Source organism: Pleurodeles waltl, chromosome 8 (genome assembly GCF_031143425.1).
Source record: "Pleurodeles waltl isolate 20211129_DDA chromosome 8, aPleWal1.hap1.20221129, whole genome shotgun sequence".
Lineage (NCBI taxonomy): Eukaryota > Metazoa > Chordata > Amphibia > Caudata > Salamandridae > Pleurodeles > Pleurodeles waltl.
The window spans coordinates 1,442,058,343-1,442,070,672 of NC_090447.1; the positions used below are offsets into that span (position 1 = coordinate 1,442,058,343).

Here is a 12,330-nt window from a genome sequence, read left to right on the forward strand (position 1 = left end):
CTGAATAACAGTTGAAATCAACCGCTGAAGACATGTTCTCACGTATTAGTGTTGATGTCACAATCACAAATGTAATATATTATGAAAACAGTGTTTAAATATTTAGTAAAATTAGTTACTATTTTGATACTTTGGCAAATATTGTATCTCATTATTACATTTATCATTCTCAATCAATGTTACTCCCACAGTGCAGTAGGCAGCAATTAAAAAAAACAAAAACATTTCTGCAAATGAGAAGACAACACATGTTGACTGAGATTTTACACTGTGATGGTAACAAGAGTTGCTAACTTTAAAAGGGTTGATGCTTTGGCTGCTTTAAATGACCTAATCTTTACAATTTGTGAGATCTGCTCTTATGCCATTTTAAAATCATACATGTATGGGATGAGTACATATACAGTCATAGCCCAAGCCTCAGTTCTGATACTGTGTGGATGGATGAATAAATACAGTCCCATGGCAGAGCTCAAGAAGCCAATGTTGACAAGATAAAGGGGACAACTTGAAAATGTTGCTAAGCAAGAGAAATTTAGGAAGTTGAACAGAACAGACTGAAATTAGGGTTCAAGCAAAAAAAAAAAAAAGGGATAAGGCAGGGGTGAATTGCTCTTGCAGGTATGGAAATATGGAGACAGGGCCTTATCAGCAGTCAGATAATAGTTTGCTATACTGTTATAATGGTAGTGGTACTGAACATCAGCTATTGTACTGGCATATAGAGAGTTTAAGAAAGACTACAGCAATTCAAAGCTTTATCTTCATTTTATCTTAACTGTAAGGTTAGTAAAAATTTGACCAATGTTTGCCTTTCTTAATAGATCACAAATTTTAAGGACCGTGCAAGGAAGTATTATAGTGCTACCGTTCATCACTCAAACCACTTACAACCTGTTTTCTAGACCAGTGATGGCACACTTAATATGGGGAAACATCCTTTTTTACGACTTTTTTTTTTACGAAGGTCGTGGTGAACGAAAGCGCAACAACGCTTTTTTTAACCACGACTTCGGTTTTTTGTGCCTTAACTACATATGTTCTGAACAACGAACATGCGTGGTTAAGGTACAAAGAAGGGACTTGGCGACGGTAAGTGGTGGGTTTAGGTTTTGGGGAGGGGGTGGGGGGTCAGGGGGTTTTAGGTTTTGGGGTGGGGTTGGGGGGGTGGGGCGTTTTTGGTTTTGGGGAGTGGGTGGGGGGGTCACAGGGTTTTAGGGTGCGGTTGGGGGGTGGGGCGTTTTTGGTTTTGGGGAGTGGGTGGGGGTCAGGGGGTTTTAGATTTTGGGGTGGGGTTGGGGGGTGGGGCGTTTTTGGTTTTGGGGAGTGGGTGGGGGGTCAGGGGGTTTTAGGTTTTAGGGTGGGGTTGGGGGTGGGGCGTTTTTGGTTTTGGGGAGTGGGTGGGGGGGTCACGGGGTTTTAGGGTGGGGTTGGGGGGTGGGGCGTTTTTGGTTTTGGGGAGTGGGTGGGGGGTCAGGGGGTTTTAGATTTTGGGGTGGGGTTGGGGGGTGGGGCGTTTTTGTTTTTGGGGAGTGGGTGGGTGGTCAGGGGGTTTTAGGTTTTAGGGTGGGGTTGGGGGGTGGGGCGTTTTTGGTTTTGGGGAGTGGGTGGGGGGTCACGAGGTTTTCGGTTTTGGGGTGGGTTTGGGGGGGTGGGGCGTTTTTGGTTTTGGGGAGTGGGTGGGGGGTCAGGGGGTTTTAGCTTTTGGGGTGGGGTTGGGGGGGTGGGGTGAGGGATGTAGGGTGAATGGTGCCTATTGCTAATGATTTTATCAGGAATGCCTTTACAACGAAATATCGTTGTTAAGGCATTCGTGGTAAAATCATTAGTAGTAGCAACGAGGTCGGTGTTCCGACCTTGTTGTTAAGGCAGTAGTTGTTTTTGCAGTCGTTGTTTCGTCGTATATTCCTTAATATGATGTCCTGGACTCAAAAGTGGCATGGAAAGATGTTTCGTCAGCTGGCTCAATTAAAGAATATTCTCTTTGAGGGTTCATCCAAAGAATTATTGAGGGCAAGAAAATCCAAGAAACATTTTGATGCCTGTAATATAGGCGTTAGTAAGAGGGAATGTACAATCAGAACAGATCTTGAACACTGATAAAGCAATTTTCTAGGAGGTTGATGACAGTCTGTTAAAGAAGTAGCCAAGAATCACTTGTGATTTCCAGGCTTTTTGTGAGGGTGTCTTCAAAGGGGGTGGAAAGAAAAAAGTCATTTTAGCCACTATTGTCGCAAAATAACTGATTTGTTTTCAACACAGAACCATGACCTGATCAGAAATATTACAAGCAGTCATTTCTCTTATCACTTGACTATTTGACCGTGCAGTCCTAATAGGCAAACAGACACTATTAACAACTGCTGAAAAAGATTCCAGTGTCCTCTAGAGTAGGTAACTGTGAAAACATTTGGATGGTAGTATCAATAGGGGAAAAATATCAGACTTCGGGCCTTATTATGAGTGCGGCAGTCTATAGACTGCCACATTACAACCCTGGTGGTCGGACCGCCAACTCTGCCAGGATCTTAGATCTCAGTGGTCTGGCAGAGGTTCTAATCCACCAGGGCAGCGCTGCAAACAATGCTGCCCTGGGGATTACAACCTCTTTCTCTGCCAGTGGTTTCAGGGCGGTAGCACCGTCATGAAAAGGATGGCAGAGAACAGGTGCAAGGGGCCACAGGGAGGCCCCTGCACTGCCCATGCATGTGGCATGTGCAGTGTAGGTACCCCCACTACCACCCCAGCCAGCACCATTGTAATCACAGTGAACATTGCGAGGGTGCTGGTGCACCCAGCAGGTGACAGCATTGCCACCGGCTCAATTACGAGCCGGAGACAATGCTGTAGCCTGTTTCCTGCTAGGCCAGCGGCAGAAACTTAGGTTTCCATCCGCTGACCTAGCATGAAATCCAAAATAGCTTTGGCGGGGAGGTCCCCGCGTTGGCGGCAGCCACCCTGTCAGGAGTTTGGTGGACAGAATTTTCCGTTCGCCAAACTCATAATGGGGCCCAAAGTATTGAAAATTGCCAAATTACTCCAGCAATAGAGCTGTGGAGTCAAGTATAGGGGACACATATGATTTCAAGAGCAGCTGGATTTACATCCTTCTTTTACCTTCTTCCTGTTTTGCTTGCTCTGCCCCAAACCACACTCTACAAAGTGAAAGGTTAGACTTCGGTGATTGATGGCAATTGCTTTTGATAATTGAACTTCCACCTATTATCCTGAGGTTCGTCAAAGGCACATGAAAGGTTGTATCCTCACAACAGTAAAATAATTAGACCTACATCAATCTCAGTAAAAAAATGATTATAAGGTTTGAAGGCAAGATATGCTGCTTTAATCAAAAGAAGGACTTTTGTATATGTTGCAGTAAGTTTCAAAAGTAATTGAATGTTATTAGCAGACAATGGGAGCGAGCAGCAGCTGAGGTAAACTATGAATACCATGGGATAAATAAATAACTTGCTACAAACTGTGCTCTTTGTGGAAACAGCTGGAAATGGTAACTAAACTGCAACTTTGATTACACTTTGGTGAGTACACCCAAAACATTAAGAGGATTTTGGGTGTATCTTGGGTGTCCACATGTGTGAGGAGTAGGCATGTAGTCCATGACCCATGAATTGTCATTGTTGCATTCAAACTGTCCTACTCTAACTCTCATTAAGCATGAGTGAAATTGGTGTAAAGGAGTCAGACATACAAGTACCTTGAACACCCACAATTTCTCTACAAGACATAAAAACTATGAATACCAATTTGAAAACGTGGTAAACCTTGTCTGCATTTGTGCTAGATTTCACTGAAAAGAGTTAAGTCCAATAATAGTGAAATCTATGATTTTTCATCTGTGACTGATATGTTTTACAATGAAAAATCTATGAGACATAGTTATAGGACATGCAAATTATCAGCTAAAGCCCGGGTTACCACTGCTGCAACTATCTTTGTAGTCAACAAATAAACACTTTTCAACTGTTCCTTAAATTCATAAAACAAACCTTTTCTGAATAATAATGACTCCTTAAGTTAGTCCTAACTGTTCTTAAAGAGTCACAAATATACAGTGTTTTATTTGAGCTAATACCATAATGTACAATATTGTTTCATGAAAATTTAACAGCATAGACCCTTATTAATGATATTCTGTGCAGCAAAACAAGTTCATAATATTTGGTATAATTTACATTAAAGGAAGCAAAAGACAAAAATCAACAAAACAATTTACCAAACTGTAGTTTCAATTTATATTAAGATGTACAGGAAAAACACACTATAAAGGCGGTTTTGAATATTAATTTATTTGCAATGCATTTTGTTTTCTAAAGAAACCAATTCTCATCAAATAAACAAAATTCGAATGAAGCAGTGACTGGATTTACCAAAAATAAAATCTGGTGCTGTTAAATTTTAAGTAAGTTTAGACAGTCCTTTTTTGTATAATTGTTGTTTCTCAGGTACCCAATTTAGCGTGTTGGATTTTGATCAGAACTAGAAGGTGACTAAATGTATTTGAGCCCGTTTTTACACATCAGTAAGTCAAACTATTTTCTTTTCAGTATAAGTACAAGCAAAAGTACATATAAAGTTTGTTAAGATTTTTCATACTGTATATGGGAAGCTCATTCCATTTTATTTCTGAAAATGTTTTTTGCATTAGCCATTAAACAAAATAAAAACAATTCCTGTAAGATATACAAATACATTTCCTCTTTTTTGGTGCTGTATACTCTCCAATTATATCACTTTATTCATTATAAAATAGGGTAACCCGACCTTGTGCTTGAATTAGTAGCTCCGATGAGCAGAAGTTGAAAGCAATTAAATCAATAGAGAAAAAAATATTTTATTTCAATTACAACACTGTAGAAAAACAAAATAATCTAAACAACCACAACATAGGGCAAAATGGGTTTATAATACGTACCTGGACAAAAATATCTCAGCAATATAATATAATATCCAATTAAAATGTCTAGGTTCAGTATTGCCATTTTTAGTGTACTAGCTCCACCTATAGCTTGTAGAAATGCTAATGAAAGCACAATAAACAAATCAATGACCGCGTATTAATGCGAAGGTGGTGAACACAAACACAGGGCTTCCAATCTTCTAATCGCAAATAATGTATATAATCATAGTTTAGTACTTTCTTAACTGCTCCTGAACACGTATCAATATTACTCTTGTTCAAAACAAATTCCTTACCATGTGTTGGCTTCCCAATATCTAACAACTATTGCAGAAGTTTATATTTATCTTCAAAGACAGTAGTTTTTATAAACCATACAATTAGGTAATAGGACATGGCTTAACCCATAAAAAACATAATGCTTGCACATTTGTTTTAGGTTATCCTTTCAAAATGTATTACTGAAAACAAACTTGAAAATCTGCTAGCATTCATTTAAACCATAACACATAAATAGAAAAGTTTAAATGTGTGCACAGTATTTTTTCCAGGTCATAAAATAATCTTTGACAATGTATTGTAAAGTATGTTACACAAAGGCAAATGAATATCCACTGAAGAAGTTGGTAATTCTTGAAAATAGAGGCAAGAATATGATGTTTCTGCACCATTTGTTAAATGAAGAAAGAAACAATGAGTTAATTATATTTCTATTTAGCACTAGCTGCAAAATTTGTGAGCGTGATTATGGATGTCTTCTTTCTGCACCTTCCTAATGACAAAATTGAAAGATTTAATTCTGTACCAGTTGACCTGACATGGCTGTATTAATCCCTGCTTATCTATACATTCATTTCGCTACTTTAATGTGCAGAAAGAAATTCAGTTCAAACCCATTTACCTTATAAAGTTGACTGCTCTTTTGGACCTAAATTTTACAGTTTACAAAGTACTCCAACTTGATTTGGAAAGTAGAAGCATACACCTTGTAAGAATCACAATCTCAAAAACATTTGAATGTGGCCAACACTTGCAGAAATGTGCATGCATTTAACTGCAAAGAGGAAAGAAAAAAAATCAGGTTAGGTACTCCCACCAACTCGTATTTCTGAGACCCATACATTAATTCAAAATGTTCAAAATAAAGTTGAATTTTGCTGTACATTAAATATATCTCTGCCAACAATTGCACGAAACTTAGTTCAAATGAGTTACTAGTGCAATTAAGTTTAAAATGACAACCTTGTGCTACCAACATCTTCCTAATGTCTTGTATTTTACATAAACATTTTCATAAATTCACTTAAATACAGCTAATTATAGATCAAGAGGAAGCCAAAAGATACAAGAAAAAAGTGCCCCATTGAACACAAAGTCTGCACAATTAAGTTTTTAACAGTGCTGTAATTTACATTACTCCATAATTCAACCCAGCTATTTACAAATGCAGTAAATTAGACTTCAGAGACACTGACCAAGGAGCCAGCATAATCATCAGAAGCATACAATATCTCATTGTTGTACTCTGTATATAAAACAACAAATATTGCTGCTCTCGTTTCCATTCCACTTCGCTTAGGTAAAAGGGTAAAATAACTTCTCCCAAACAGTTCATAACATGTGTCAGATTAATACTAGTTGAGGTTCATGTTCATTCATTATTGCTAAAGAATACTAAAATGTATATACATATAACAATATACATCCTCTACTTCTTACTGGATCAGTTGACTGAAATAGAACATTCAAGATAGTGCTCATGGTACTCCAAATAAGAAGTTTATTATGGTATTTCACTAATTTAAAGCCATCACTTCATACTTTTACTGACACCATGGAATGAGTATACATGCGTTTCTCCAAGATGTGATCTAATTCAAACATCAATGAACTACTATTACGTCCTAGAACATGCAACTCCAAATTGTTCAAAAGTTGTTAGTTCCATCTGACGACATCACAGTTCATTTATAATAATCCTCAAATCTAAACATCAACTGTTCCTATCAAAATCTTTTGTGAGGTTTGTTGTCTTTGTATCCAAGGCTCCTTTTTAAAGTATTTAACATGATATTCATATAAATGTAAATTTCTTGTCAATTTTCCATTTTTCTGACCATGTAAACCATGTGCTGAAAGTCACTAAGACTCAAAGTTTCTAATTATGAGTTTGTTCATGACTCCACAAACTAAAAGCAGTTTTGAATGTCCTGTGACAAAGTTTGCACATATATTGTCGTTTAAAGGTAATTGCTGAAAGTGGAGGTGCATGATAAAAGAGTGTATCTGATTCTTGTGGAACAAATAACTTCTCAGAAGCATTTGGACTTTCAGGGAAAGTTGTAGGACTATCGGGCTGTACAGGCTGAATTTTGGGTATCAATGGTGGTGGTGGAGGAGGAGGGGGTGGTGGTGGAGGAGGGGGTGATGGAGACTTTGCTGGCGGACATGTGTCAGGCTCTTTACGCAGTGTTTCTTCCTCAGCATGAGGCATGTGTGACTGAAAGTGGCTCCAAAGGCGAAAGTTAGTGCGAAAAGCCTTGTTGCAAACATGACAAATGAAGGGTTTCACAGAACACAAAAGCTCCTGGTGGCGTTCTAACTGCTTGTGCACTGTAAACATTTTTCCACATTTCTCACATGACCATATGCCACTTTCTTTATCAGAACTTTCTTCCTTAGGCTCCAAACTGCCTTCACATGTTTCATCTTCTATATCATCTGGAATATCATCTGGAGGTTCTTCTTTAATTTTGATGTTGAAGTGTTTGGAAATACTCAAGTCTTCTGGAAGGTATGATGAATCCTCAGAGTCAAAATTTAATTGCTCTGAAGAGTCACTGAAAGTACTATCATCTTTTGTAGAAGCAAAGCTATTCATTTTAATAGACTCCGGTAGGGACTGCACTCTGGAAACATATGATGTCATAGAGCTACTTATTTCACCATTATGATCAAGACCTGGTAAAGAAAAATTTTCAGTTGGAGCCATTGTGTTCTGATTATGAACTTCAACCTGGTGGCGCCAGATACTAAAGGATGATTTAAAAGTACGCATGCACTCAAGGCAAGTTAGTTTCTTGTACTCACAGCGGTTTTCATGGTCATGCTTCATGTCTGGGGAAGAAAATCTAAGACTGCAGTATGGACATACAGTGATATTTCTACAAAGCCGTTCATGATTTCCCAGTTCTATTAGTGAGTACAGCTTAGCATTGCAATGCCGACACTGGTATGTTTCCTTGTTGTGAAAAGGGCTCTCATTATGAGCAAGTTCTTTCGGTTTAATGGGTGTGTTCCCATTTGGTTTTTCACCTGGGTGCATCTTAATATGTTGTTTAAACTGTGAAAGGAACCTATATGCTTTGCCACAGTAAGAGCAAATGTAAGATCCCTTGTTTCTTGATCTTAAGTTCCTTTTCATTACTTGTACTTGAGAATTTGATGGTCCTGGGAAGCCTTGCTTGCCACGTCGTAATTTACCAATCAGGGCTTTCTTAATTTCTCTTTCTCTTGCTTTTTTTATTTCACGCTCTCTTACAATGTCAATCAATTTTCTTTGGAACTTTTCATCCAAGACAGTATGAGAGCTTGACGCAGGTGATGGGTTCTTTACAATACCATGCTGTGTCTGGCAGTGAGTCCATACTTTGAAGTTTGTGTGAAATCTCTTATGGCAAATGTCACATGCATATGGTTTTTCTGGGTTATGGTACATATTCATATGTCGATGAAGACCTGCAGTAGATCGAAAAATCTTAAGGCAATGTTTGCATTTAAATTTTTTATTTGGTCTCATATCTTCCAGCTCAATATAATCCTCTTTATCATCATCCGACTCTGCAAAATCATCATTTAGTTGGGAGGGACTTGAATCTTCTGCAATATGTCCTTGTGACATCATAAGGCTGCTGTCTTTGATCTTGAACCTTTTAGATACTTGCCTTCTGATATCTGCTTGAAACCGTCGCTTCAATGAAAATTTACCAAGGATCCTATGGCTTTCTTCTGTTTTCAAAAGAAAATCTCTAGTGGTAGATGATGAAGAATCACCCACAGTGACTCTTAATATTTCTGAAGGATCAGAAGGCTCTGACAGTGGGCTGTTCGGCTCAGTTTTTATTCGTACTTCTGTAGCAGGTGAGGCATTTTCCTCGTTGGTTGACTGAGATGCACTGAAAGACCTGAGGCGATGTGGCTGCCTTACATGTGCTTTATCTATAATACCTAATTTCTCTATGTTGTTACTGGTAGATGGCTTTCTACTTTCATCACTGAGGGACTCTGCTGAATGATTATCTGGTAGTGAATCACATAAAGGCTTCAAATCAACAGAAGATAAATACGCTGGAACCGGACTATCCATAGACAATGATCTTCGAAGGAGGCTCTTCACAAGTGGACCACTCCTGTCAATATTTTGGTTATCTGACACAGACCCACCTGCTGGAACTACAAGTCCCAATTTTGAGAAATACAGGAGGTTCCTATCATCTTTTTGATCAGAATGTATTTCTTTTCCTGTGTGACGGAATAAATATGGGGATTCCATAGAACCACAGAGAGATGCAGTAGAAGCCGAGTCCTGCCTTTTTGAAGGAGTGTCCATTGTTTTTCCCTTTAGACATTGACTACCTTTTTCATCTGATGTTTCTTTATCTTTCTGAGACCTGGGTTCCACAGTGTCATCCCCTCTCACCCAGCAGCTCCTGTTTTGGTCATCTATTGATCTAGGGGGGTCAAGAAGTTTAGTGTAGCCAGCAAAACTATTCTCCGGTAGCTCTCTCCTTTCACCAGATGGTGAACCCAGCAGAGGATCCATTGTTCTAGCTGCATGCGGCCTATTGGTATGTGATTTCACCGAAAAAGTGGGTGATGGTTTAGAACAACAATCATTGTCATGTTGATTATTATTTAAATGTTTCTCCTGTATTTCATTCCGGCTTTGGCGGACAATGACACTTCTTTGCTGAGAACTGCTTTCATCATCATCTTGAAAAAATGGCTTCCTATTTGAACAAGAAGAAAACGGGGCTTGTGGCGTCTTAGATAGAATGTTAGTAAGAAAGGAAATCCCAAGGCTGTAGCCTAGTTCTTGCACAGCTGCAAGGCTACTTTTTTCCACAAACAAGGATGAAGAATAAATGTAGTTCAAAACATTATCGAATGCATCTGGTTCACAGAAGTCGAGCTGAAAAACGGTCTGAGCATCACTGTCCTTATTTGTGAATAAAGCATGAAAGTATTCACTACTGGCCGCCAATACATTTTTATGGGCTCGAAATTTCTGATCTCCAACAATAAGATGTACATCGCAAAGCTGTCCTTTCAGTCGTTCCTCGTTCAGAGCACTTAGCAGAGAAATTGCATGTGCTGGATTTATGTAATGTACCAGACCCTCCATGATTTGCAGAAGTCTGTAAGTAAAAACAAATTTTTCTTAGGTTCAATTTTCTTATGAAACGATTTTAACATTTGTCAAACTGCTGTCATATAGAAACTAAAGAGGATCTTAAAGTATCAGTGATTAAAAAACAGTATACTGAAATCCTTCAACAGATATTTGAAGTGGCTTCTTCCAAATGTATATTTATATTTTAAGGTAGTGATTCTTAACCTTTTGATTTCTGTGGGCCCACATGTAATCATTACTGGAACCTAGGGAGCCTCACTGGATCGTTTTTTTTGTAATCCAGGGACCCCCACTGAATATTTTTTTTGTAATCCAGGGACCCCCACTGAGTCATTACCGTTAACATTATTTAATTTTCTAAGCCGTCAAGGACTCCCTGAGTAGCCAGAGCAGACCTGCAGGGGTCCACAGACAACATGTCAAGAACTGTTTTTTTTTTTAAGGTACTTCAGTGGCTAATCGCTGACGAACTTATTAACAAACAAATCAGAAGTGGTTTTATTTTTTTTTAAACGTAAGATTCTCTGTTACTTGTTCCCACTGGCATGTCACTGTGTAAGTGTTGTACCAATTACCGAATTACAAAATGTTAATAAATGCCAAATATACGTTATAACTAAACAAGGACATTTGGGTTTATTTCTGTAATTATGTACCACCTCTGAATTTATATGCAGTAACATGATTCTTGATTCAATTTAAACCATTACAGTCACATTCCTTCTAATATCATCATCTGAAATTTGTATAGTTTATATCTTATGACTGCGAGATACCCTGTAGTGCATCAATAACCATAAAGAAAAGTTATATACCTGTAATAGTGATTATCCAGCCAGAGTATGTCTGAGGAACCATAGACTTGGAATAATTATCTGCAACAATTCTAGGTTCTCAGCCGTGACATCTAGAGTAGTTGTGCAGTCTTTCATAGCTTAAACAAGGCATGCATCGTACAGAAGCTTTACATTCTGAATACAAGATGTAATTTTAAGAGATTAAGAGAATGCTTTCAATTTTGGCCTTTTCCTGCTGGTGCCACCTAAACCAGGGGAGAATGAAATGAAGAGTTAGTGGGGATGGCAAGGCTCGAAGTAATTTTTCCTATATGTAAGCCCACTCTGTGATTACTACATTTCTGCTTTTTTATTAAACTATACATGGGAATCAGAAATCCCCCATCACTCCAGGATCGCCAGGCATGTAACCTTGAAGTGTAGATTTAGCTTTGAGAGAGTTAGGACAGGCCTTTTGGGCTGGACTGTCCCTCTGGGCTTTAACTTTTATCTTAACCTAATTCGCTTTGCAGGTTTTGTTCCATTTAAAAAATACTCCAGGATGTTTAGTGGGGTTTTAGGCATCGGAGTGGATGAAGAGAATGCTGGTGAAAGGTGTCAGCTTGCAAAGTTAATGCCTATTATCAACTTAAAGTGTGTAGGGGAGAACGGCAAAGCACACAATTATTTTTTTCTCACATTGTTTCCAAACTCCCTGGTAATTAATGAGGTTTTAGGTTCAAAGGTAAAAGGTTAGGCAGAAATAGGGCTTACTTTCCAACCCGCTTGCTTGGGGGACCTGAATTTGGATTATGAGATCCTAGGCAGAAGGGAGGGAGAGAGAATGGTTCACTCCTGGGTTTTCTAACACATCTAATTTTTAATTATGAGGTCTCGAGTGGTTTCATGACTTTTTAAACTGGAAGGCACATGTCAGAATGAACACCCTAGCCTAGAGGACATGTAAGTAGGCAGGCAGAGTGGAATAAGAAGAAGCCCCGTGACAAGGTCCCACATTTTGGTCTACTTTTTCAACAGTGGGGAAACCTACTTGGAGAATGAAGTCTCACTGTGATTGCAAAGAAGTAACGCTTACAGTGGCACTGTGGAGGCTTTCATGAATGCACTTGTATGTGCACCTCGGAAAGCAAATCAATGATTGAACTGCACTATGCATACTGACCTCATTGATGCAATGGGAAGCATACAGGGTGACTGCTGTG

General features: G+C 38.8%; 1 protein-coding gene across 2 annotated transcripts in view; it reads right to left on the reverse strand.

Moving 5' to 3' along the window:
• Window positions 1–4,286: 4,286 nt before the first annotated feature.
• Window positions 4,287–12,330, reverse strand: part of ZBTB21 (zinc finger and BTB domain containing 21) — a 48,563-nt gene continuing 40,519 nt past the window's right edge. For both annotated transcript variants that reach the window (XM_069202599.1, XM_069202598.1), the window contains one exon: window positions 4,287–10,335. In XM_069202599.1, coding sequence (XP_069058700.1) covers window positions 7,077–10,322 — 3,246 coding nt within the window. In that variant the 5' untranslated portion in view covers window positions 10,323–10,335 and the 3' untranslated portion in view covers window positions 4,287–7,076. The remainder of the gene's footprint in view (window positions 10,336–12,330) is intronic.